Below are 24,623 nucleotides of genomic sequence, written 5' to 3'. Positions count from 1 at the left end.
CACCCACCCTTCTGGATCAATGGCTTATGTCTCAAGCACTCCGACTGAGCATCCTCAATTGCATCCGACTCTACCAGGCTCAAAACATTTTGTTGCTGCAAGTATCAGGAAAGCACGAGAGTGAGATAATGGATTTCATTAGATAAGAAGAATTGCGGCTCTTATCAATGAGAGTCTATTTACACGACCTTTTGATATCACACTTGATTTGCGTTTCCCACTTGAACAACTCGTTCTAAACAATTCCAGAAGTGTTACAAAATGACGATAAACTTATTTCAGGACCCGATATCTTCATATCGTGAGTCAGACACCGATGATGACCTTGACAATGAGATCGCCGAGCTGGAGCGCAAGCTGGCCGCAGCCAAAGCCAAGCGTTGCAAACACCCCCGATCCCGGCTTGAGGGCGACGACTCATCATCATCATCACCGGAACAACCGCTGTTGGCACCTAGTTTGTTTCACCCCCCTTTTTTTACCCCCTGATTGATTCTTGGGGAAAAAAATTACAGGTTTACTAATTTTCTGGTGGTAGACCTTCCAAACCACTTCCACCTCCTCCTCTCAGACTCCGCCCTCCCACTGGGGAGCTTCGCCTTTTCGTCCGGGCTGGAGTCGTACCTCGCCCACGGCCACAAGTCAAACCCTTACCACCCTCACACCTCCTTCGCAGCGTTCCTCCCGCTGTCGATAAGCTCCTACGCGTCCACCACCCTGCCGTTTGTCCTCTCGACGCATCGGGACCCGTCACTGTCGAATCTGGTCGAGCTAGATGACGCCCAGGACGCAAGCATAATCTGCACTGTTGGCCGTCGGGCGAGTGTAGCCCAAGGGAGGGCGCTGCTGGGGATATGGGAGAGGTCGTTTTCGCAATCCCTCCCCCCCCTGGGTTCGTCAGTGGTAACGTCAGCGCAAAGGGGTGATCTCAAGGCTTTTGGGCTGCTGGTCAAAAGGGGGTCGAGCAAGGAGATCCCGGACGCGAGCGCTCATCTTGCGCCGCTGTTTGGGGCGATATGTTCTGTTGTTGGACTGAGTCTGCAGCAGACGGCGTATATTTTTTTATTTGGGCATGTCAAAGCACTCGTCTCAGCAGCGGTTAGGGCAGGGATGTTTGGGCCGTATCAAGCGCAAAAGATACTTGCTGGGGAGACGGTGCAGGAGTTGATCACGGAGATGATCAAGCGGGAGTGGGGGACCAAGGTCGAAAGAGCCGGGCAGAATGTACCGGTTATGGATCTTTGGTTCGGGAGGCATGAGGTGCTTTATTCAAGGATATTTAATAGTTAGGTGAGACAGATGTGGTATCATTATGCCTTTTGTGTAGCCAAGGTATCTCTATGAGAAAAGGAACGCCATGATGATATTCTACAAAGCCGGTTGGGTTGGCTTAGTCCGAGTCGCTGTCGTATGCCACCAACGGCCCTGTAGATGTCTTGGGTGCTGGTTTTGAAGCAACTGCTACCTGGGCGCCTTGAAGCGCGGCGAGAGTGCTGCTGGAGAATATCCCGCCCTGCTGCTGCTGCTGTGGTGGTGGCTGATCATACTGTTGTTCCTGCATCATCTCCTGTTCCGCCGCCTCCAGCATCAGCCTCTGCTCATGCTCCAACTCGAACCCTTCCCTTCCCCTTGGATTAACAGCATTAGGCCCCCTGGCATAATGAACCTCATCCGGCGCTTCGTACCCCTCCAACCCATACCCGCTTTCAATCTTTCTTCTCTTCCTCGCTTCTGGGTCCTTCCCTTCAATTTCAGCCACAAACTCAGCAGGCAGAGCTTTTCTGATCGCCTCGGCAGCCTGCTCCTCGATCCTCCTTGCCTCTCGCTTCTGGGCCATGGGATTGGGATCTGGAAGCGACCACCTCAAATTCAAGATCTCATTGCCCTCCAGTGACTGCCACGCCATAGCCTCTTTTGCGAACTCGGCATTGGCCAAGTCCCGGTAGGTGACAAACGCAATGCCCCTGTTGGAAAGCACCCTTATTCTTTCAATCGGTCCCCACTCAGCAAAGTGGCGCGCGACAATCTCCTCGATATCATCCGACACATGAATCCTCCCCACGTAAATCGTGCGGTTTTGCCGACTGAAAGACCCAACACCACCCATGTCATCGCGGTAATCCGAGAACTTGTCGCGGCCGAAACAGTCGACATTTTGGGGGAAGATGTCGTACGGGCCGGGAAGACGGTGAAGGTAGTCGCAGTCCTGACCCTTGTGGCAGACACCGCGGGCAAAGTATAGGCAGAAGAAGGCGCCTGGATGGCCATCGGCTTTGGTGTACCCCGAGTCGAGGGCGATGTTGCATCTTCCCTTGGCGTGGGTTTGGCTCATGGCCGAGTCCTCCTTGTCGCCGCCCGCCCATTTGTTATACCAGATGTTGAATGTCGTGCCGGTTTGTGCTGGGGGTTCCGACTTGACAGTGGCTGGGTCAACTTGGGCGCGCGCTGGTCGCTTCTTGCGGCGAATGATTTTTTTGACCTTCTTCTCGGCGGGCGCGGTGACTTCTGTGGTGTTTTTTGTGGTGGTGAGGGCAAGGCTGTCTTCGGAGGCCATCTCGGGCAGGTTGACGGCCGTGTCTGGCCTGTTGACGACTTCGGCCATGTTTGCGGTTGTGTTATTGGAGAGAATGATGCTGTTGTGTCGTGAATGGCGTGTGTTGAACGATCTAAGTTGTATGTATGTTCAGTCGCAGTGAAAATTGGTGCGCTGGCGATAAATGCGATGGTTGAATCTTGGACTGGAGCTCTGGAAAGTTTGATGCGGTGAAATGCGCGATTCGAAAGTGATGCTGCTAGCAACGCGCCGAGCGTCACTCGGTAGGTGTGGAAAATTGACAAGCTCCCAGACACCTTGCTGACCCCAGTTTAAAAGCAAGCTAGTCAAAGTGGGCAGGCGGTGAAGATTTGAGTGTGCCACTCTTGCCCCTTCCTGCCCCTCAGGAATTCTGCCAACCTGAGAAACGTGGGGTCTGTCCTGGCTGCTGTCTTCAATTATAGCTGAATATCGGCTTGATACATGAACTTGGTGCTTGTCGCCATCAACCTACGGTTTATACCACTCACCCTTCCGACAAGGACAGTAGAGACACTGTAAAGGTCTCGTAACCGCCAAGATGGTGAACATTACGGAAAAGATCAAGGAGTTAGTCTCTCATTTATCATCATGTTCATCCAGTTGTCTCGTGAGCACAGACTGGCTGACGGAATCGTGAAATAAAATAGGATTGAGGATGAGATGAGGAAGACTCAAAGTTTGTACATACCACCTGGTCTATCACCCAACACCTCACTAACAGGTATATCTAGAGAATAAGGCAACTGGTAAATTCATACCTTACCACTCTCATATTCGTACAGTATCTAACACTCACCCTAGAATATCACTTGGGTCTCTTGAAGGGGTAAGTGAGTGGCCCTTTCCCCTCAACACATCCCCTACATACTTACACCATCCCCAGTAAACTCGCCCGTCTCCGCGCACAACTCCTCGAACCCGGCCCGGGCGCCGGCGGTGGTGGTGGCTCCGGTTTCGACGTCAGCAAGTCCGGCGACGCCAGAATAGCCCTCGTCGGCTTCCCCTCCGTCGGTAAATCGACCTTCCTCTCCAAAGTCACCAAGACCAAATCCGAAGTGGCCTCCTATGCCTTCACAACCCTCACCGCCATCCCCGGCGTCCTCGAGTACGGCGGTGCCGAGATCCAACTCCTCGATCTACCCGGTATCATCGAAGGTGCCTCCGAAGGCAAAGGCCGCGGCCGCCAAGTCATCTCCGCCGCCAAAACCAGTGATCTCATCCTCATGGTCCTCGACGCCACCAAGAGAGCCGAACAGCGCGCCCTTCTCGAAGCAGAGCTGGAAGCCGTAGGCATCAGACTCAACCGTGAACCTCCGTACGCCTTTCCTCCCCATTTCCTCCCCCTCCCCCACTAACCCCCCGTCCCTAGTAACATCTACCTCAAACCCAAAAAAGCCGGCGGCATGAAAATCACCTTCCAATCCCCCCCCAAAGGAATCGACGAAAAAATGATCATGAACATCCTCCGCGACTACAAGATCCTCAACTGCGAAGTCCTCATCCGAGACGAGAACTGCACCGTCGACGACCTCATCGACGTCATCATGGCCAACCACCGCAAGTACATCAAGTGCCTCTACGTCTACAACAAGATCGACTCCGTCTCCCTCGACTTCCTCGACAAGCTCGCCCGGGAGCCCCACACGGTTGTCATGTCTTGCGAGCTGGACCTCGGCATCCAGGATGTGATTGACCGGTGCTGGAAGGAGCTGAACCTGGTCAGGATTTACACCAAGAGGAAGGGGAACGACCCCGACTTTAGCGAGGCGTTGATTGTGAGGAGTAATAGCACCATCGAGGATGTGTGTGACAGGATTCATAGGACGCTGAAGGATACGTTCAAGTATGCGCTCGTTTGGGGCGCCAGCGCGAGGCATATACCGCAGAGGGTGGGGTTGAGTCATCCGGTTTGCGATGAGGATGTGGTATATATTGTCAGTGGGTGGAAGGCTTAGTTTCGTTTCGTGGTCGTGGTGGTGGTGGTGGTAGTTAGTCGAGAAAAATATGAGAATGATTCTAGCGCTGAAACAAGTATCAAAATAGGTACTGTTGATGTGATGCGTCTATAAATTGAGATTGAGAGTTGTCGCTGTGGATTATCTGTATCCGGAAGGGGTGATGAAAATGCCATGAGAAGAACCCGGTACCATGTATCAAATGTCAAACCGCCACCCTCGATACAAACACTCTGGTCAAGGCCAGCCAGTAACACAATCACCAACAAAAAAGAAAAAGACAGAGATAATGTATACGGCAGCAATAATGCACCACCCCATCAATTGTTTTGTCTGTGCCTAAAAAAAGCAAAAGTGTAATCCATCATGTAGTAATCATCTTTCCCCAGTAAAAAAACTCCCCTTCCTTTTACCCCGATTTCTTTTGGGTAGTCTGGCAAAGTAAAGTGTCAAAGCAAAAACTCTCTGGCAAGCCAAACCTCAAACGCCTTTGATGTTTCCCAATACCTCCCAAACCTCCGATAGACCAATTTGCCCCCTTCACCCCTCTTGTGTAGAGGGAGTGTGTGTACGTACTCTGACAAAGGAAAAAATAGAAGCGATGTAATCAAACAAACAGAAAATAAGGGTTTCCGTTATGGTCGGAGGAGAACGGTCATGTCGAAGAGAAAAAGAAAAAGGGTGTTCATGTTTCGCCGTGTCCAATGCCTAGCTGCTGCCGGCAGGAGGAGCGGCGGGCTTGGGCTTGTTGCCGAACAGCAGGCTGCTCTGGCCCGCGGCGTCGAGCTTCTTAGAAGACGCCTGGGCGAAGAGGGATTTGGGCTTGACTCTGTTGGGGGAGTGCGGTTAGCATCTGTGGTCAGAAGATAGGACAGAGGTAGCGAGGTGTGTACTTACTTGCCGACTTGCTTGCTGCGGAAGGCACTCAGCTTGGCTGTGCAAGGGGACATGAGGTTATCCGAGGGGGAAATGTAAGTTTTCCTGGGAGGGTGCGTGTTAGCGACTTGATCAAACAGAAAGTAGAATGATCGAGGGAAGACATACTCCTCCTGTGCCGCCATCTTGTTCTGAAAGACCTGACGGTGGTACTCCATGCTCATAGTATCGGGCTTGCCGCAGGTATCAGTCGAGGTCTGGGTCGTGTTGTTGTTGTTGGTGGTAGGAAGCGACATGTTGACGTCCTTGGCAGCGAGGACGTTGGAAGGCATCGTTATATGTTGTTTGACTGGTTTGCCAGCTGATGGTTGTATGGTGTAATGGTTTGTTTTGGTCGTACAAGAACTGGTTCTTGGTTTGGTCGGTCGGTTGGGCAAGCAACGGGAACGGAAGGGCTCGGGCTGCTACTGGAATGGAGGGTAGGTGCAATCGACGAATCGAATATGTCCAAGCGATCCGAGCTAAAGGTAGGTTGCGTAAACAACACGAGATGGGGGAGCCAAAAAAGCAGGATTTGTGTTGTCCGAGGTAGCAAAGATGCTGGTATCTGGAGGCGACGAGGGGCAAAATTGGTGAAGGGAGCGGTTGGTCGGTTTAAATTGGCTGCCAAACTGGGGCGAGAGTCAATGCTGGGCTGTGGGTTGTTTGGACCGTAAGTGAATTGAGCAAGTGTGTGGTGCAGGAAACAGGTTCCGGCAGAAAAAAAAACAACAGACTACCGTTTTGGGTAACAACGACCGGGCAACCGAGCATTGACGCACGGGCTCCACAACCCCCAAGCCCTTGCCCCTGGCGAGAGGCACAGTCACGGCGCTCGGCGACTGCGATCACCCCAAAACGCCCATTGTTTACAGCGAGAAATCAACAAGTCACTGAAAAATCCCATTCTGTTGGTGGAGCAGTAGATACAAAATATTGATAATGTAATGTCATTCCCAGATGCCAAAAATATTCGCCTGAATCCAAAAGTGTTTATAGCATAAAAAATTAGCGCTTGATGTTGGAGCCAATCTCCGATCTGGTGATGTTGTACTTCTTCAACAACTCCTCAGCCTTTGCTTTTTGAGCAGCAATCTTGGCAGCAACCTCCTTGCCACGGCGGTTCTCGTTCCTGCCCATCTGCTGCAGATGCACCTCATCTGGTCCATCCGCCAGTCTGAGGGTGCGGATCTGAGCCCACATGTTGGCCAAGGGAGTGTCCTGACTGACACCAGCTCCACCGAAGGACTGGACGGCCCTGTCAATGACAGTCAGGGCAGTCTGGGGAACGAGAACCTTGGCCTGGGCGATCTCCTTCAGCGCGGCCTTGGGACCTTGCTCGTCCATCTTGATGGCAGCGTTGAGAACAACCAGGCGAGCAGCGTCAATCTCCAGACGGGACTTGGCAACCCACTCGAGGATAACGCCATGCTCACGAAGCTGCTTGCCGAAGGGAGTCTTTGTCGGGTCGTTGATACGCATAAGCATCCACTCCAAGGCACGCTCAGCAGCACCAATGGTTCTCATGGCGTGGTGGATACGGCCGGGACCGAGACGGCCCTGGATGATCTCGAAGCCACGACCCTCTCCAAGCACAAGGTTGGTAGCCGGGACGCGGACATTGTGGAAGGTAATGTGGCCGTGGCCATGGGGCGCATCGTCGTAGCCGTAGACAGAAAGCATGCGGTGGATAGTGATGCCCTTGGTGTCTGATGGCACAAGGATGACGGATTGCTGCTTGTACGGGTCCTTGTTGTTGGGGTCACTCTTGCCCATGACGATGTAGATCTTGCAGCGCGGGTCACCGGCACCACTGGACCACCATTTCTGTGTTCTGTTGTTAGTGTTACGCAGTGTAGTTGAGCAAGACGATGGCACTTACGGAGCCGTTCAAGACATAGTGATCACCGTCTCTGACCATCTTCAGCTCAATGTTCCGAGCATCTGAAGAGGCGACCTGAGGCTCTGTCATGAGGAAAGCCGAACGGATGACACCGTCCATCAAGGGCTTGAGCCACTGAGCCTTTTGGGCATCATTGCCATACTTGGCCAACACCTCCATGTTGCCGGTATCAGGAGCAGCACAGTTGACCGCCTCGGAGGCAACTCTGGACTTGCCCAACCACTCGGCCATCAAGCCATACTCGAGGTTGGTGAAGCCCGGAGACTCCTTGTAGTGACCCTTGGGCAGGAACATGTTCCAGAGGCCGAGGGACCTCGCCTTCTCCTTGAGGTCCTCGAGGATCTTGGGGTGAGCCTGCCATCTCGCCTCACCAACGCCAACCTGGGCCTCAAAGACAGTATCGGCACTGAGGTGACATCATTAGACCGGCTGTGGTTTCAATATGGAAAGCGGTGAGGTGAACCATACGGAATACACTCTTCATCAACGAACTTGGCAACGATGTCCAACGTCTTCGCGGCCTTGTCGCTAACGCGATCGCGGACCTGCACCTGGATGTTAGTGATATGCTTGCTAGATGCGGAGGTGGAGCGTATGCAATGGGGGCTTCATCATACAGCAATGGGGATCTGGGCCGACATGTTTCTGGTGGCTTTAAACTTTCAACAAGACTTGATTGATTTGGTGAATTGGCAAAAGGTCGACAAACTCTAAAAGAACAGAGGCAACGGCACTGCTAATAAACGTATGCATCAAGGTCAATACGGGTGCACTTTGAGTTCAATGCATGGCGATGAATGGTTCGGCTCAGCTGATGGTTGAGCCGAGTTCCAAGCTACCCCTTCCCTGCCGAGGTTGATTTCGTGGGGAATGTGGGTCTCTGGCTGGCAAGAGTCCGGGGCCGTCCAATCGAACCCCTCAGTTGGCGCATGCCGTTTTCCGTGCATTTGTTGTTGGTAAGCATTTCCACTGCACATTTCCATGGGGAAAACACCATGATATCCGGAGCATTCACCTCGGGTCATGTAGCGCGATCAGCTCATTACTAGCAAAACAGGATCTTCTCCAAAGTTCAACTTACGATACATGCGTCGACGTCTGTCTCACATGTCCAGCCCCGCTGCCTTACTCATTACTGCGCCTTGAAAACAGTGCTTCAGCGTTATCCCTCAACACCTTGATGGCCAACAGATCAACTATTACTCCATCACACTTTATTTTCTCTAGCATAACACAACGAACATATTATCGTGACGTCATGTCTCTGCGCCAGCATATCAATCAAACAGTCCCCCTATACTTGGCCTAAAACAGACTTGTGTGTTCTCACAGTCGCGAGATGGATCTGATGAGGTGACCAATGTCCTCTTGGACCACAATTGTGGCCCAGGATGCTGCGAAGGATGAAAGAATATGGTCGCTCGCAGTGTGCTTATTTATAGGGGAAGAAGTATATTTGTACCAATAGGCATCACATTCGGTGCTGCTGTCCCGGTGTCTGGGCCTCTGGCTCTCCGGACCGATTTGCTGAGCCATCATGAGACGCTTACGCCGCGAAAGTCCCTCTGGTAACTACGACCATCTGCCACCACCTCACGACACGTTTCCCACTGGGACTCTGGAAGCGGTCTGAGAATTACGTAGACCTGCAAATCCAGCCAACACCACACTCGTCATTTGCCGCCAGTCACCCTCATAATACTATGGCAGCAACAGCAGGCATCGAGATAAAGCTTTCTTCTAGACCCTTGTAGATCTTCTAGAGCGTCATTGGAGACGTCAATCTGCCCGTTTAGGGTAAGCACCATAACGAAGCCCCCGATCGGACCTGCGAACGGGGGGCAAGGCGGGGCAAGGGTCTCTGTCAAACTGCAGATCCCAAAACGCGGTTCGACTGACAGGTGCAGACGCAGCTATCGATGCAACATCATGGACAGCCCAGCCCTATTGAGCGCCATCAGCTAACCTTCTTTCCCCCACAGAAACGGGGTTCTGGGTCAGGAGTGCGCATCTGGGTGTTCACTGGAACATTGCGATCCAATCGCAGGCCAGCAGGTAGGATAAGGTAGCCACAGCGCTTGTATATTCGTATCTGTGCAAGAAATTCAAAATGCTGTCTCGTGGTTTTGATCAGTCGCGCGTGTGTGGGGACATTTAGCCAGCAGAGCTACTATCCAACGAACGCCTTAAATGACTCGATGATCAGTGGCCGAAGAAGAGCAGCATCTTAACTCTGAACTCTGAACTCTGAAACTCTGCTCTGGCAACTTGTTGCTCCATGATAAGCAAAAGCTAAAGTGAACATTTTGGGCATCCACTTCCCCTGTGGTCCACAGGTCTTATCATCCTTGTCCACATCCCCATCCGCCACGCGTTGCGCTGCCCACGTCTTTGGGCCCCTCTTTGGCCCTTCAATTTGTTGGCCTTGTCCGTTGGCGAACAAGCTACCGCCTTCTCAACTTCCCGTCCCCCGTGTTTGGCGCTCAGCCTTTCTATCTCCAGCGCTCTTGATATCGACGTTGCCTCCAGCGGTTGACCTCGTCATTTTAGGCAATTCGGTTCGGAGCACCGGTGGCAGGCACCCATCGTCATCAGCCCGGCGGGCGCCCCTTCGCTTGTTGAGCGCTCGAGGGTTCATCGCAAAGCCCCAACTTAATACTTGCTCAGTGCGCCTGAAACCTAACCCCTCATCCCAACTACCTTAACGATATCCAAACACGAACCTTGGGATCTTTCGGTCGACGGTCAACACTTCTTCGAGGCGGATACCTTCATTCTTGACTAATCTTACCTTGTTTTTCCTTTTTTTGACTGCTCCCTGTCGCACTGCGCCTTCGATGTCCATTTTCGCATAGGTTGCCTTGCTGTGCGGTCCCCCACGTCCCGGTACCTGCCCCATACATGGTACAACCTCTGTGGCGGATACAACACACAGTCACCTCGCTCTCCCAACAGCCGCATATATCGATGCGCTGCGCAAAACCACCAAGATGAAGGCAGCACAGATGATCATGCCTAAAAAATTCAGGAGCGTGCGAGACAAGAGTGGGAGCCACCGACGAAACAAGTCGTCTGAACCCGGCGCAAAGGTCCGTGTGGGAAAAGCTGTCTCGGCTCCGAGAAAGCTTGGTCAATTGCTGACGATTTTGTCTAGGCTCGCCCATTGGGGATTGATTCCTGGCTGTCTATCTTTAGGCCAGAGTCCGCAAAACAAGCCCAAAAGGAAAAGGAGGTAGAGGAAAAAGAAACTGGAAAGGTGTGTTTGTTGGAGTCGTCTAGCCTCTATAGCTTGTGAAGTTGAATAGGTGCTGACAGTCATATTACAGGTCGAGGAGATCAAAAAGAAACTCGAAGAGCTCAACTACCACGAGATCACAACCGACATTATCCGTTATGCCCTCGACTCCAAGTTCGCCGACGGCGACGTCGACAAGGCTCTGGAGCTGTTACAGCTACAACAGCAGGCGTTCGCTGGGATAATACAGCCATACAACGCCAATGTCCAAATGCTGGGCGCCGTGAACAGGGGAAATGTTACTTGTTATCTCGACGCCCTGCTATTTGCCATGTTCGCCAAGCTCCAGGCCTTCGAGTGCATGCTCAAGAATGACTCTACGGACGAGGCTCAAAGGAAACTGGCTGCCTTGTTACGGTTATGGGTCAACATGTTGAGAAGCGGAAAGTTGATTCCTACAGATATGGTAGGAGCCTAGCAGTCTTGTTGACGGGGTTAAGCTGACTTGATGTCCAGACACAACACATCCAGGAATCGCTTGCTGCGTGTGGGTGGAAGGAAGCCCAGTTGTTGGAACAGCAAGACACCTCAGAGGCTTTTGCATTTATTACAGAGACACTACAGCTACCTCTACTTACGCTGCAGGTCGATTTGTTTCACCAAGGAAAGGGCGATGTGGATGATCACAAAGTGGTACACGAGCGGTTACTCAACCTTGCCGTCCCTCCCGATCCGTCGGGCAAGGGCATCAAACTCGAGGACTGCCTGGAGGAGTACTTCAACAACAAGGTCGATGTGCTTCGAGACAGCCTCGAGGAGAAGAAGGGCGGATTCTCGACACCCAAAAACACATTATTGGGCACCACAGATGAGGACGCGGCAACGCCGACCGACAATGGCGAGAGCTCGAAACTCCAGCGCAGATGGACGTTACAAGAGACCATCACACATTCCCCGGTATCCATGACGAACCCCACCCTGGAGGCTGCCGCCGAGTCGCCGGCTGTGTCGCGTAATAGATCTACGAGCATCATACAGCGAATTGTGGTCAAGAACGAGGAGGACCTGGCATCCAACGGTGAAGCAGAGAGCACCTCCCCGAAGCACAAGCGAAAGATTTCAACAATTGTAAAGGCTGTCACGATACCAGCGTGGCAGTTTTTCCGGCTAATCCGTGGGTGTCCCGCATGCATACATTTGTCAGCGGAAATTCATGGCTAACATACTGTAGCATGGCATGCCACAACAAACAGCGAACCTAGTAATGACGCTGAAGTAGCTCGCCATTTTACCCAACGACCGGTGGTAGGGATCTGCTTGAAGAGATACACAATGACAGAACAGGGTGTTCCTAAGCGACAAAATACTCTGATCGATATCCCGGACAGTTTGCGATTGCCTCAGTTCATGGCGGAGGACATCAACACCAAGTACAAGGATTCCAGTGGGCTTCGGGAAGAATTCAAGCTGGTACTGCAATCAGTGGTCTGTCACCGCGGAGATTCCCTGCATAGTGGTCACTATATCTCGTTTGCTCGGGTGGCTCCGAAGCTGCTGACCGAGAACCGAAGATACGAGGACGACCCGCCTCCCGACTACGAAGAGCAGCAGTGGGCAAAGTTTGACGACCTCGCGGTGGAGAATCGAGTGACGTACGTCGATGATATCAAGCAGTCGCTACGAGAAGAAATGCCATATCTTCTCTTCTACCAGGTCGTTCCCATGGTTGACGTCACGACGGCTTCCACAGATGGTTCTATTACCGAACCTCCGGCTTACAAGGACTTGAACGGAAAGGTCCCGGCTACTCTGATTGTCGAAACACCCAAGGAATCCGTGAATGGTACGATTTCGAGGGCGACTAGTGGCTTCTTTGACTCTGCCACCACCCTCACCCAAAACAGCGAGAAGCCCTCGATCCGGCTGAGCTCGGAAATGAACATGGACCAGCGCCTCAGCTTCGACGACGACCCGTATTCAATCAACTCCAAGGCTGAGCACTCCAGACGTGGTAGCTTGTCTGTTTCTGATGCAGCCGCCGCGGCCCCAGTTACACCAGAGGCAACTTCACCTGCGGTCACGACACCTACCGCCACTCAGGAAGAAGGCAAGGAAGAATCCACAGCTGCTAGACTATCCCGTGCGGCAGCCAAGTTCACAAAGACGGGAAGTAAATCTCGCCCTACTAGTCAGATAGGCGAGGGAAGGCTTAGCTCCACCATCTCGAGACTTGGATTTATTCGGCCGAACAAGGATGGGTCGACGTCTAGCAACGGGAGTACTACTGTGGTGGTAGTCCCATCTGTTGATGGGGTTGCCGCGGTGGATGAGCAGGCTGTGGTGACAGAGGAGGAAGGCTCGGGGTCTGAAACCGCCAAGGAGAGCAGAAAGGATAAGGAGAAGGAGCACCATCATCATCACTTGGGGCATCACGGAGGGAGCAAGAAGGATAAGGGAAAAAAGAAGGATAAGGATGGGGATGGGGAGAAGAAAGAGAAAAAGGAAAAGGGGAAGGGGAAAGACTCGAAGGATGGGTTACCTGAGCGGGAGTGCAGCATTATGTGAGGCGTTGATACTGGATTTTACGATCGGTTCTGGGATTTGGGTATTGGTATGGGATTGTTTTGTGCGCTCCGAGCGGACTGGGGGAAAGCCGAAAAGGGAGGGTCAAGTGATCTCGTTTTTGGGTTGCTTGGTCCTTACGTGGTCGGGGGGTTACAAAGCATTGCATTTTGTGTTAACGTGATACCAAAAGATGTAGGGTATTTGGGGGAACTTGGCAACATGATGGGATGAAGAGAGGGGGATTGTATACCATAGGGTTTGCGGAGAAGGACCGGAGCAGCTTGTGGCTCTTGTGTATGGCCAGCCAGAGAGGGCAGACAGGGAGAAGAGGGGTCATACTTGAGAAGAGATATACATATAATTATTATCAATGTAATCAATGGTATATTTTGATAAGGCAATCACAGAGATGAGTGTAAATGATAATGTTTGCAGGTATTGAGTATAGCAGAGAAATCCCTATCAAGAATGGTAAAACAACGTAACCAGCAGTTGCTCTCTCCTCCAAACCTGACATGCCTTTATACAAATAAATATACCAACAGCCTTTACAAACAAAACACCGCCGCCATGATATATCAAATCAATCAATCCCATCCAGAGTCCCGAATTATGTCCCCATGATGCCTGCTCCCACCCCTTTATGTTGTTGCCATGCTCACAAAGAATAAACAATGTCTATCACCCTCCCCATCCATCATATATCCATTACCCTCAACGACACCCTTAATAAGGCCTCAAATTCTCCTTATTCCTCGTCCCTGTCCTCCCATCCCCGCCATTGATCCTCTCCATCTGCAACCTCGCCGCCTTCTTCCTCTGCAACCGCGCAATAGCCGCCGCCTTTCGATCCGCCGGCATTGCAAGCTGTGACGCGTTCATGGTGCTCCAGACAGCGCTACTGTTTGGATCCTGCCGCTTGTCAACACCCCCACCGCCACCGCCACCACCACCCAGCCGGGCAGATTTCCCCGTCACGAGGTCGATCCCCCCTGCTGCTTCTGGGTCTTGCGTCAAGTCCTCGGTGACATCCAACGTAGGGAGCGACCGCACCGCAGCAGCGGGGGTAGGAGGAGGAAATTTCTTCCGGGGCTGCACGAGGGAGGTGCGGCTGCCGTTGGTGAGGCGCTTTTCGGACTCGTTGGTGTCGGTGCTGCTTTTCGACCTGAGGTTTTCTCTCGAGATGGATATCCGTGATGTTCGTGGGCGGGATGAGCCTCTGCTTGGTGATCGGGAGATGACATCTTCCTTTGAGAAGGGGATAGACCTCGGATTGGGGGAGGGGCTGTCGGGGAGGTTGGCGCGGTCGATGAGGATGTTACCCGCGGGAGTTGGGAAGGAGAGTTGAGACTTTTTCCCGACGCCGAATTCGCTCTCGATTCTATCGCGGAGGGCGCGGGAGGTGGCGAGGGTTTGGAGGTCGTCGGTTGTCGAGGTGTATTTATACCCGTCTACACTGGGGCGGTTCTTATCTCGCGTGGTAGTTGTGGTGGTGGCTGTTTGGAGGCTGGCTCTTTTCAGTTCTTTAAGCTCTCGCAAAAGACGAGTGTGGTCTTCTTCTGCTGTTTCGAGGGATTGTAATGATGCTGCTGGGCGGTCAGCGGTGGGTTTGGACTTTTCGTCTAGACTCAGACCTCGAGTTGCGCAGGTGGCTCGTTTGGTCTCGGTGGGGTCCTTCTTGAGGGAGGCGATCTGGTCTTGGAGTTCGGAAATCTTCTTGTTCTTGGTCTCCAACACCTCCCGGGCCTCCCTGAACCGGTTCTTGGCGTCCTCCTTCAACTTATCGAACGAGGCCTTTGATTCGCTAAGGTTCTTCTCCAGGTCCTGAATCTTGGTGCTGCTCTTAGACAACTCCCCAGACAGCTTCTTGTTCTCGTCAGCAAGCTTGGTGGACCTTTGCTCGGCGAACTTCAAGTCGGAACGCAGTTTATCCCGCTCTTCCCGCAGACTATCCATCTCCCTTAGCTGTGACCTCGCTTTTCTCAGTTCCCGCTGGGCTTCCATAAGGGTCCGGTGGGTCCGTGGAGAGGCAACGCGGCGTTGTCGTGCTCCTTTTGGCTCGTCCTCGCTCATCTCATCATGAAGCAAATCTTCCAGCTCTTCAACCTGAAGCTTGTACTCCCGTGCGAGTGCCGTCTGCTTGTTCAGCTCATTTACCAACTGCATATCGGCTTGCCCTCCGTTCCGTTGAGTCTTGGCAGCCACCTGCCTACCCATCTCAGCCAGCTTCTCCTCCATTTGCTGGACCTTCTCCTGTTCCTCCCTCAGATTTTGCTTCAGCTCGTCGGCCTCCGTGTCCTTCATCTTCGCATAAGACTTTGCGAGTTGCTTGTACTTAACCAATTTCTCCATCTCGGCCTTTGCATCGGCGTGGTAGGTTTCAAAGTAGGACTTCCAGTACTGACCAGACCTGGAGTGAGGCTCGTTCAGATCGGTCGTGATGTCGGCCTCGTAGTCCGACTCATCATAATCATCGTCCACCTCTTCCCAAGCCCCCTCCTGTTCGTTGTCGTGGGAGGCAAAGTCCCTGACCTCGGTGGTGGTCTCCTCGGCCTTGTTACGCCGTGCGTTTTCCAAAGTCTGCTGCAATTTCGTCTTCGCTTTCGGAATCGGGGTATCCGCAGGCCTGCCAGCCCATGAACTCGGATCGTCAAGTTCGCCGTTGCTCGATCTCGCCGGTCCTCCTGAGCCTTGCTTGACGTCATGGCCAAAAGACACTCGTTTTCGACGGGCGGCGCCAGTGCCTGGGGTTAGAAGAATGCCGGGTGGTTTCGCAGGCGACTTTTCGGGGACAGAAACGACATCGGGTTTTACGGGTGCGGACTTGTTTGCTGCTGACAGTCTCGAGGCTCGACGGTCGGCGCGGGCTGCGGGGGTCCCGAAGATGGCTGTCTTCAACGCGCGCACAGCAAATACCGGCGCTGGCGTGTCGGGCATGTCCAGCTGGATTGTATCATCTGTATTTGTCTGAGTTCGGTGTCCTAAAAACTTTCTTGAGGTTCTGCGGGAGTGGGATCTCGTACCCCCGCCGGTCGCGTCGCGCGCGGTGTCAGCGTCCTTATTGTTGTTGCGCTTGAGCGCCCAGCTGATCATGGTGACTCGGGCGCTGTGATCGCGCAACTAACTGAATCTGTGGTCAATTCCACAGTTGGCGTTTTCCAAGTCAGTCAATCAACCGATCAGTCGTCTCTCGAGGTCGTGGTGGGCTGCCACCCAAAGTGTGCTGTCGGCAGTCAAACTGTTGTGTTTACTTGACTGCCGGAACCAGAAGAGAATCGTGGTTGCCAGCGGCCGGCCAGTCGTAGCACTAGCAAGGGTCCTACCGCGTCCCGCAGCGCGTCCAGGGCGTTGGAAGTGGGGTTGGCGGGGCTGCTCGAAGCTTTGTGCCAAGGCTTCAGCTCCACTGTGAAGCTGAATGGTGGGTCCCTATGATTGTCTCCAATGCCATCCCAGCTTCAGTGACCCTTGGGGCATCTGGACAGTGCAAATACCCCGCCAGGCACTACACACAGTCACATCTCAGCCCTCATCTCTACCTATCTCACATTACTGCTTCGTCTGAATTGCTCCGAGGATGGACGCAACTCATTAAAGTCTTCACAGCCGTACCTGGCTGTGCAGTCTTATATTCTCGGACCTTTACCGAGAATCCAGTTTCATATCCAACATCTCCCAGCGCCCAACCCTCCCCCACTGGTTGATATTAGTCACGCTCTCATCCTCATCTCACCAACTCGTCACCACCACATTTAGCAATCCGCTATGGCGGGAAAAGGCGGTCAAAAGAAGGCCCCTCCTCAAACCAAGAAGAATGGAACTGAGAGTTTCCCTGGGCTTAAAGGCCCTAGCCCAGCTCAGCCAGCGGTTAAGACACAGTATCAAGAGAAACAAGCCGATGAGGTGATCGCCCTGGCAGCTATTTACGGCGAGGATTTTATTCGACACTCGGCACCTCACGGTGCGTGGAAGGTACGAAAGCTTTGCATGTGGTTGGATGCCATATTACTAACATCTTGTAGAAAACCGAACCTGCATTTGATATTAGAATCAAAGCAGTATCGGATGACAACTTCTCAGTACTGCTCTCTGTTGTTCTTGTCGCCACATATCCCAAATCCCCACCGCTCTTGACCCTCAAAAATGATGGTCATCTCCGTGAATCAACAAGGTTCAAAATCCAAAAGTTTGTGGAGACGCAGCCAAAAATATGGGCCAAGGATGACGAGGTCATGGTCGACCGTCTTGTGGAAGGTATCCGCGATATACTGGACGAGGCCGCCTTGAAGAAGGCCCAAGGTCTGGAGCTGCCTTCTCTGGAAGAGGAAAGGGCGGCCCATGAAGCGGAATTGGCAAAACAGGCACAGGACCAGAAGGAGCAACAGGAGCAAAAGAAACTCGAGGAAACCATGGAAGAAGAGCGAGTCCTCGGTGACATGGTCCAAGAGGAGCTCAAACGCCAACGCAACAAGTTGAAGGAGTCGAGAAAGAAAAACCGAAGTCACAACATGTCGCCCAATCGAGCTCAAGCGGACCCCTCCGAGACCAACGTCGCCCTTGTGTTTGATCAGGCTTGCAGTTTGATGGACCACACTGGCGATACCCACTATTTCCAGACCGTGATTGGCAAAACAGTTTGGCGCGAGGGACCGGTGACCACAGTACACAAAGTCAAGCCGGTACTAGCCGCGAAACATGTTCGTCCAAGTCTTGCATTGAAGCAAGTCGATATCAAGTCGCACGGCAAAGACTCGGCTCAGTTCAAGAAGCAACTTCAAGCCTTGGAATCTCTGCTGGAGTCACTGAAGAAGCTAAACCACCAGAATCTTTTGGAGCTTATCAACTTCAAGATCGACCGCACAGTCAGTGACATTGACTCGTCCGGTCCCACGGTCTGGACCATCAGTGTACTCACGCCCTTCTCGGACAAGGGACCTCTCGATGAACTCCTCAGCTTGGCGGGGCAGATCGAGATCAGCAAAGCCAGAATCTGGACCACGGATCTTCTCGATGCACTGGCATATCTCCACAGCAATGGGATTGTTCACCAGGACATACACCCTGGCAATATTCTGCTTTGCAGAACGCCGGCGGGTGATATCGTTCCCAAGCTCTCCGACGGCGGCTTCCAGAAAGAACTCCACAGCATATCCACGAGCATGGTCAAAGTAGTCACTAGCAGAGCAGCAAAGTCTGTCTACTGGTATCCCGCAGAGATTGCTGGAATCTCCAAACCCCAGTACACGCAGAAAACAGACATTTGGGATTTTGGAATAGTCTTCTTGCAGATGGTATTTGGCCTCAACGTTCCTGAAAAATACCACTCCCCGTCGGCTCTGATGGATTCCCTGTCGCTTTCGAGCCCTTTAGAAGAGCTGGTATCCAGGTTCTTTAAAGCAGACCCTAAGAAGCGGCCTCGTGCTTTTGAGCTTTGCTCTAGCGAGTTTCTCGCCACAAATGCCCCCATCCTGGTGGAAAACGACTCTGCGGTCGTTTCCGGTTCACTCTTATCAGCACCCAAATCGCTGCCACGGAGACTCCGGCATGACTCGATGAACCGGACTGCTGTCACCTCCCGATATCAAGAAGACTATATCGAAGAGGCTCGCCTTGGAAAGGGCGGTTTTGGCGAGGTTGTTCGCGCTCGCAAGATGATTGATGGGCGATTGTATGCCATCAAGAAGATTACGCAGAGGTCGCACGAGACCTTGTCTGAGATGCTGAAGGAAGTGAGGCTCCTCTCACAGATGAACCATCCTGCAGTGGTTCGATATTACAACACTTGGCTCGAGGAAACCATGGACTACTCTGATGGCTCTGGACAATCTGAAAGCGACGATGTCTCCAGTGAAGACAGTTCCAACAATACCCCAATCTCCAGAAGCATCAACATTGAGTTCGCTGAAAGCAAGAGCAGAGGTCTCGATTTCATGTCTTCAAGCGGACACCCGGACATGGTTTTCGAGGATGACTCTGGCGAGGAGGATTCCGACGACGACGATGATGAAGAAGACGATGAAGAAGACAGCGATGAGGATGATGAATCGGAGTCAGGTGAGGATACGTCCACCATAGGCGAACTGGCACCGAGGCATCTCCCTGTTCCGGCTCGAGGAGATAGAAGGGGAAGTGGCCGCCCCTTTCGTACAGTCATGTATATTTCCATGGAATATTGTGAAAAACGGGTAGGTCCTCATTTCTCTTCAATTACCTCTACCTCATCTCGTTCATGATTAAGTTTCTAACTAATGTGCTCAGACCTTGCGTGATTTGATCACTCGAAATTTGTATAGTTCAAATCAAGAAGTTTGGCGTCTATTCCGCCAAATCCTGGAAGGGCTGGCTCACATACACAGCCTAACAATTGTTCATCGTGACCTCAAACCCGAGAATGTCTTCATCAGTGCTGGCCCAGACGGGGTTGAGAACGTGAAGATTGGAGACTTTGGGTTGGCGACAAGTGGACAGTTAGCGGTCGATAAGAACATGGCCAACATCGATGCCGGCGATCTTACAAGAAGTATCGGCACGGCTGTTTATGTTGCCCCGGAGGTCAGAACAGGAGGCAGTGGCTCATACACTGCCAAGGTTGATGTAAGCTTCATTTCCTCAAAACTACACAACAGACCAGCTAACCGTCCCAGATGTACTCCCTGGGCGTCATATTCTTCGAGATGTCATACCCTCCCATGCTTGGGATGCAACGTGCGATGACGCTTGAGCAAGTGCGACATAACCCGCCAGTTCTTCCGTCAGACTTTAAGGCGGCTGATAAGAACCATACCGACATCTTGCTTTCGTTGCTCACACACAATCCCAAAGATCGTCCGTCCAGCTCAGAACTGTTGAAGAGTGGGAGGATGCCTGTTCAGATGGAGAGCGAGGCCGTACGGCGTGCTCTCGCAGGGATAGCTGATCCAAGCTCTCCTTATTACGGGAAAGTTCTCAAAGAGTTGTTCAGTCGACAGGTTGAGCCGGCAAAGGATTATGCTTGGGATATAGGATCAACCGCGCCGAGCGGAGCAGACTTGATGCGCCGTTATATCGTGAAGGATACACTGGTCTCGATCTTCCGGCGGCACGGCGCTGTTGAAACTCCTACAGCGTGTCTGTATCCCCGGTCGAACTACTACGACCAAAATATTGTTCGTCTTCTGGATCAAAATGGTACGGTTCTACAAATGCCATTCGATTTGGTCATGGGAAATGCTCGCTCTCTTGCCCGAGTGACCCAGGGGCCTGTGATTCAGCGGTCGTACGCCTTTGGGAATATCTTTCGAGATCGCCGCGATGGTGGACAACCGGATGTCTATGGAGAAGTAGACTTTGACATTGTCACCACAGACGCACTAGATCTCGCTCTTAAAGAGGCCGAAGCGATCAAGGTCTTGGACGAAATTGTCTCGGCCTTCCCCACAACCTCTTCCACGCCGATATGTTTCCAGCTTGGCCACTCGGACCTTCTACACCTGATCTTTGAGTTCTGCGGTGTGGATATCAATGCCAGACCGGCGGCTGCTGACGTTCTTAGCAAGCTTAATATTAGGAATTTCACCTGGCTCAAGGTCAGGAGTGAGCTAAGATCGCCAGAGATAGGGATCTCGGCGACCAGTGTGGACGAGCTTCAGCGATTCGATTTTCGAGACACACCGAGCAAGGCTATATCCAAGATACGAGGTCTGTTTGAGGGTTCCGAATTTTCGCAAAAGGTGTCGCCAATTTTGGCTCACTTGAAGGATGTGTATGAATATACCAAGAAGTTCGGTGTGTCCAACAAGGTCTACATTGCGCCCCTGAGCAGCATCAACGAAGTCTTCTTTCGAGGAGGCATCCTCTTTTCATGTCTCTATGATAAGAAAGTCAAAGATGTTTTTGCAGCAGGAGGTCGTTATGACAACCTGATCAAAGAACATCGCCCAAAGATAGGCGGCAGGTTTGAGGAGCGACACGCTGTGGGCTTCAGCCTCAACTGGGAGAAGCAGTTGGCTAAACAGGTGCCCAAAGCTACGGGTAAGGCTTTCCTCAAGAAGGCTGCTGAAGAGGAATCACAGGGTATCTTCAGCATGAAACGGGTATGTTGTCATTTTCTTCCAAACAGATACTTTGGTGCTGACCTTGAGTAGTGTGACGTTTTGATTGCTAGTTTCGATCCCTCTGTTCTTCGATCTTCTGGGATTGAGCTTTTGCAGATGCTCTGGGCTCACAACATCAGTGCGGAGTTGGCCCGCGACACACGCTCACCAGAAGACCTCCTTTCTAGCTACCGAGAGGAGTCTTATAGCTGGATCGTTATTATCAAGCAGGATAACATGGTCAAGGTCAAGTCTATGGGCCGAAAGGACGCTTCAGATGCCGATATCTCAGCCGCGGATCTCCTCAACTGGCTCAAGTCAGAGATTCGCGAGAGAGATTCTCGTGTCCTTGCCAAAACCCGGAGCATGCCAACCGCCGCGCATGTAGATTCGGCCAATGCTATCGAGGGTGATCGCGAACAGGAAGTTCACATTCTAGTCGCGCAGACCAAGAGCAAAAAGTTCAACCGTCACGCCGTCGTTGAACAGGCGCAGACCAGTGCCTCTAGACTAGTCAAGGGTTTCCTGGAGGGCCCAATAGCGGCCATTGAGACGTCAGACACGGTCATGGACATGATCAAATCAACCAACATTGCCGACGCCGAAAGCTGGCGGAAGGTGGAGCAGAATGTCGGCACGGCAGAGAAGAAGTATGTGCGAGAGATCCACGAGATGCTGAAGGGGTGGCGGTGGGAGTGGGAGACGAAGAAGGGGCCGGGGCATGCGTTTGTTTACAACTTTAGGACTGGGAAGTGCATCTACTACGACCTGGGGGCCTAGGTTGCTCCCCCGCGGCCAAGGCGGTTTTCACATTCTATCTTATGACATATATCGGTCCAGCTGTTGTTGCTAAGCTCTTTTCTTTCTCGTCAGCGAGGGCGGAGATTCTCCCGGGACTATCGACGTATATAAACTAACCAAGGAAGGCTTTTAGTCTTTCTTTCAATACTATACTGGGTCGGCGGCATATCTTTGAGCAGGGTTTGGTTGTTTGTTTGGGTTGGCTCATAGGTGGTCAGGTTTTAGCGTTTCAGGCAGATCGAGTTTGATACCCAGCGTTGATGTTTATGAAGGTTTAGTGTAATACCCCATATGTTCTCTGAAAGTTTCACATGAAATTTGCGCACAAAGAAGCAATTCCGAAGTGTGTTTGCGGTCTGGAGCTAAAAAGTGGTGGTGGTTTAGTGGGTTTAGCCACTGGCCAACACGCTCCCACCTGAACTCCGTCCGGCATGCCCGGCTGCGTACTGTGAGAGTTCTCCGCGTCTTGTCTGCATGATGTGGCTTACATTGAATTTTCAGAACCTTCAGAAGCTGATCAAAGCATGCGAATGGAAGTTCCATTGACCACTCAATGGAACACTGTCACGGGGTGTCTGGTGTCGGTGACACCTTGACGGCTGGGCTCGCAGTCGGCTCGGGATCGCTGGGACCAAGCCCAAGCCCCGGCGGAAGCCCCCTGTTGCTTAACTCAGCGTGTGGCGGGGCGGTATCGCACCCATGGAGGCGGCACTTGGGCGCGTGGGCCGTGTCCAGGCCTGCCCTGGGTGTTCGTGGTGGTCGGCTGCCAACATGCGGCGAGCGGCAGGAAGCCGGAACGACTTGTTGAACTCAGCATTTTTCTTCTCGGACAGATCTTCAGATGAAGAAGGCATCTGCCACTGGATCTCAGTATTAGATTAGATTAGAGCTTAATTTCCCATCCCTTTACAACGGTATGTTGAGTATTTCTCACCCTGACCCAAGTAAAAGCTTCCTCGCACGCCCCTCTTCCCCACACTGCCGCAGTGTGGTTGATACACCCCCGCCAGCCATCCAAGCAGGGCCAGGCTTTAGGCCTTTCTTAAATAAAGCCTGAAACAACCTGTCCATCAGCTGCCTTGATCTCTGACCTGCATTCTCCCTACTGTCAACTTCCACCACCCGTATCTCTCCGCCCACGCTCTTTCTTGCGGCAGAACAGCCCTTGTTTTTGTTAACTTTGGTCTGGATTTCCCGACGCTGTCACTGGAGTTTTTGCAACTTTCGGTCATAGTTTTCCTACCTCTACGAGTCACACACACCCACCCCAACCAACCCGCCCACCATGTCCAAGGTGAGCAAGGCCACGGCCGCGAAGACGCGGCTCCTGGGGGAGATGAAGACCTTGCGACAGGAGAAGTGGATTCATTTTGACGATGTAGGTCTCCCTGTTGCCATGCTTGCTCCCTACAAAGCATGACTCGAAGCTAATCTGTTTGCGTTTTTCTCTCAAACTATAGAACGAAGACATTAACATCATGAAATGGAGGTTCGCCCTCATGGTGATCAACTCCGACTCGGTTTTCAACGGCGCCTACCTCCAGGCCGAGATGTCGTTTAGCGAAGATTACCCTTACTCCCCGCCCAAGTTCCGTTTCCTGAACCCGATCACCCACCCCAACGTGTACCCCGACGGCCAGCTCTGTATCTCGATCTTGCACACGCCCGGGGAGGATGTCATGTCTGGCGAGTCGGCGTCGGAGCGGTGGACACCGCTGCATGGTGTGGAGAGTGTGTTGAGATCGGTGTTGCTGCTGCTGGACGATCCCGAGATTGGCTCCCCCGCTAATGTCGACGCGGGAGTCATGTATCGGGATCGGAGGGAGGAGTATAACAGGAAGGCGAAGGAGACGGTGGAGTACTCCAAGACAAAGGTGCCCGAGGGGTTTGAGATGCCGAGGAGCTTTGAGAGTGCGCCGCCGCCGAAGATGGAGAATGATGACGGTTTTTGGCAAGAAAGCGATGAGGATTTTGACTTTGGAGGGAGTGATACCGGCGACGAGGAGATGGAGGATTTTGAGGGTGATGAGGATGATGAAGAGGGGGATGGGGAAGAGGAGGGCAGTGATGATGATGGCAGTGAGGATGAGGTTGCTTCTGGCGCGGGGACCAAGAAGCGGTGATCAACAGTTTATCGCGGGAGAGTTCTTTACGGTCATTTTACACTTTTCCTTCTGTCTGTCGGTTCGGTTTCCCATCCGTCTAGCGTGCATTGCATGGGGGAACACCTCGAACATCGAGAATGGGCGTTTATGGGCTGGGGAAGGAGGAAATACTGGGTGAGGGTTCCTTCACAATGCTTGGCTGGTTGTTTTATGTTTGTTGGAAGCACGGCGTATTTATTTATGGGAGGCCAGGGAGCGAAAGCAGAATAGATGGGCGCGTTCAGGATTGCGAATAGCTTTTGTTTGTCTGGTGTGAAATACAGCGAGGAGTGATGCTAAAGCTGGTATACGGGAGATATTAATCGTTTTATTTACTCTAGATAACGAGCAAACTATACATTACACCGCGAGCTCCTGTCAGTTGCAAACATATTCTGTGTCAACGTACTGATTCTCCAAACCACCATGGCGGGGTGAATTGTCATGGCCCGTGCGTTGAG

General features: G+C 52.4%; 9 protein-coding genes across 9 annotated transcripts; 5 read left to right on the top strand and 4 right to left on the bottom strand.

Moving 5' to 3' along the window:
• Positions 1-50: 50 nt before the first annotated feature.
• QC762_210570 (uncharacterized protein) lies at positions 51-1,390 on the top strand. Its single transcript, XM_062887956.1, has 2 exons — positions 51-457; positions 539-1,390. Exons 1-2 carry the CDS (start codon positions 262-264, stop codon positions 1,288-1,290), a joined length of 948 nt encoding a protein of 315 aa, XP_062746142.1. The 5' UTR covers positions 51-261; the 3' UTR covers positions 1,291-1,390.
• CWC2 (Pre-mRNA-splicing factor) lies at positions 1,391-2,602 on the bottom strand (the record flags this gene model as incomplete). The annotated part of the gene is made up of 1 exon (XM_062887955.1): positions 1,391-2,602. The coding sequence occupies one exon, from the start codon at positions 2,600-2,602 to the stop codon at positions 1,391-1,393; it is 1,212 nt and encodes a 403-aa protein (XP_062746141.1).
• A 362-nt stretch (positions 2,603-2,964) lies between these two features.
• Positions 2,965-4,652, top strand: RBG2 (Ribosome-interacting GTPase 2). Its single transcript, XM_062887954.1, has 6 exons — positions 2,965-3,142; positions 3,223-3,251; positions 3,307-3,321; positions 3,377-3,401; positions 3,459-3,890; positions 3,945-4,652. The coding sequence occupies exons 1-6, from the start codon at positions 3,114-3,116 to the stop codon at positions 4,528-4,530; spliced, it is 1,116 nt and encodes a 371-aa protein (XP_062746140.1). The 5' UTR covers positions 2,965-3,113; the 3' UTR covers positions 4,531-4,652.
• A 165-nt stretch (positions 4,653-4,817) lies between these two features.
• On the bottom strand, positions 4,818-5,738 carry QC762_210540 (uncharacterized protein; the record flags this gene model as incomplete). Its single annotated transcript, XM_062887953.1, has 3 exons — positions 4,818-5,359; positions 5,428-5,511; positions 5,575-5,738. The coding sequence occupies 3 exons, from the start codon at positions 5,736-5,738 to the stop codon at positions 5,239-5,241; spliced, it is 369 nt and encodes a 122-aa protein (XP_062746139.1). The 3' UTR covers positions 4,818-5,238.
• Positions 5,739-6,453: 715 nt separating this feature from the next.
• On the bottom strand, positions 6,454-8,262 carry QC762_210530 (uncharacterized protein; the record flags this gene model as incomplete). Its single annotated transcript, XM_062887952.1, has 4 exons — positions 7,966-8,262; positions 7,817-7,893; positions 7,328-7,754; positions 6,454-7,272 (listed from the first exon to the last, which is right to left on the bottom strand). Exons 1-4 carry the CDS (start codon positions 7,987-7,989, stop codon positions 6,454-6,456), a joined length of 1,347 nt encoding a protein of 448 aa, XP_062746138.1. The 5' UTR covers positions 7,990-8,262.
• A 1,182-nt stretch (positions 8,263-9,444) lies between these two features.
• On the top strand, positions 9,445-13,555 carry QC762_210520 (uncharacterized protein). The gene is made up of 5 exons (XM_062887951.1): positions 9,445-10,437; positions 10,503-10,604; positions 10,675-11,049; positions 11,100-11,757; positions 11,815-13,555. The coding sequence occupies exons 1-5, from the start codon at positions 10,339-10,341 to the stop codon at positions 13,146-13,148; spliced, it is 2,568 nt and encodes an 855-aa protein (XP_062746137.1). The 5' UTR covers positions 9,445-10,338; the 3' UTR covers positions 13,149-13,555.
• A 319-nt stretch (positions 13,556-13,874) lies between these two features.
• QC762_210510 (uncharacterized protein) lies at positions 13,875-16,387 on the bottom strand (the record flags this gene model as incomplete). The annotated part of the gene is made up of 2 exons (XM_062887950.1): positions 16,172-16,387; positions 13,875-16,105 (listed from the first exon to the last, which is right to left on the bottom strand). Exons 1-2 carry the CDS (start codon positions 16,239-16,241, stop codon positions 13,875-13,877), a joined length of 2,301 nt encoding a protein of 766 aa, XP_062746136.1. The 5' UTR covers positions 16,242-16,387.
• Positions 16,219-22,466, top strand: GCN2 (eukaryotic translation initiation factor 2-alpha kinase). Its single transcript, XM_062887949.1, has 5 exons — positions 16,219-17,117; positions 17,168-19,330; positions 19,404-19,739; positions 19,790-21,217; positions 21,269-22,466. Exons 1-5 carry the CDS (start codon positions 16,911-16,913, stop codon positions 21,995-21,997), a joined length of 4,863 nt encoding a protein of 1,620 aa, XP_062746135.1. The 5' UTR covers positions 16,219-16,910; the 3' UTR covers positions 21,998-22,466.
• A 101-nt stretch (positions 22,467-22,567) lies between these two features.
• Positions 22,568-24,566, top strand: QC762_210490 (uncharacterized protein). Its single transcript, XM_062887948.1, has 2 exons — positions 22,568-23,396; positions 23,479-24,566. Exons 1-2 carry the CDS (start codon positions 23,304-23,306, stop codon positions 24,139-24,141), a joined length of 756 nt encoding a protein of 251 aa, XP_062746134.1. The 5' UTR covers positions 22,568-23,303; the 3' UTR covers positions 24,142-24,566.
• Positions 24,567-24,623: the final 57 nt, after the last annotated feature.

The sequence above is a fragment of the Podospora pseudocomata genome (genome assembly GCF_035222375.1).
Source record: "Podospora pseudocomata strain CBS 415.72m chromosome 2 map unlocalized CBS415.72m_2.2, whole genome shotgun sequence".
Lineage (NCBI taxonomy): Eukaryota > Fungi > Ascomycota > Sordariomycetes > Sordariales > Podosporaceae > Podospora > Podospora pseudocomata.
Note: the sequence above shows the minus strand (reverse complement) of the source record. Positions and strands in the feature narration are given on the sequence as shown.

Coding starts and splice junctions, on each gene's coding strand:
- RBG2 (XM_062887954.1), top strand. CDS start 3,114: ATGGTGAACATTACGGAAAAGATCAAGGA. Junction 3,143..3,222: donor ATTACGGAAAAGATCAAGGA/GTTAGTCTCTCA, acceptor GAAATAAAATAG/GATTGAGGATGAGATGAGGA. Junction 3,402..3,458: donor CACTTGGGTCTCTTGAAGGG/GTAAGTGAGTGG, acceptor CACCATCCCCAG/TAAACTCGCCCGTCTCCGCG.
- QC762_210490 (XM_062887948.1), top strand. CDS start 23,304: ATGTCCAAGGTGAGCAAGGCCACGGCCGCGAAGACGCGGCTCCTGGGG. Junction 23,397..23,478: donor AGTGGATTCATTTTGACGAT/GTAGGTCTCCCT, acceptor CTCAAACTATAG/AACGAAGACATTAACATCAT.
- QC762_210520 (XM_062887951.1), top strand. CDS start 10,339: ATGAAGGCAGCACAGATGATCATGCCTAAAAAATTCAGGAGCGTGCGA. Junction 10,438..10,502: donor CGTCTGAACCCGGCGCAAAG/GTCCGTGTGGGA, acceptor GATTTTGTCTAG/GCTCGCCCATTGGGGATTGA. Junction 10,605..10,674: donor AGGAAAAAGAAACTGGAAAG/GTGTGTTTGTTG, acceptor GTCATATTACAG/GTCGAGGAGATCAAAAAGAA.
- QC762_210570 (XM_062887956.1), top strand. CDS start 262: ATGACGATAAACTTATTTCAGGACCCGATATCTTCATATCGTGAGTCA. Junction 458..538: donor ACAACCGCTGTTGGCACCTA/GTTTGTTTCACC, acceptor TTCTGGTGGTAG/ACCTTCCAAACCACTTCCAC.
- GCN2 (XM_062887949.1), top strand. CDS start 16,911: ATGGCGGGAAAAGGCGGTCAAAAGAAGGCCCCTCCTCAAACCAAGAAG. Junction 19,331..19,403: donor TGGAATATTGTGAAAAACGG/GTAGGTCCTCAT, acceptor TAATGTGCTCAG/ACCTTGCGTGATTTGATCAC. Junction 19,740..19,789: donor CATACACTGCCAAGGTTGAT/GTAAGCTTCATT, acceptor TAACCGTCCCAG/ATGTACTCCCTGGGCGTCAT.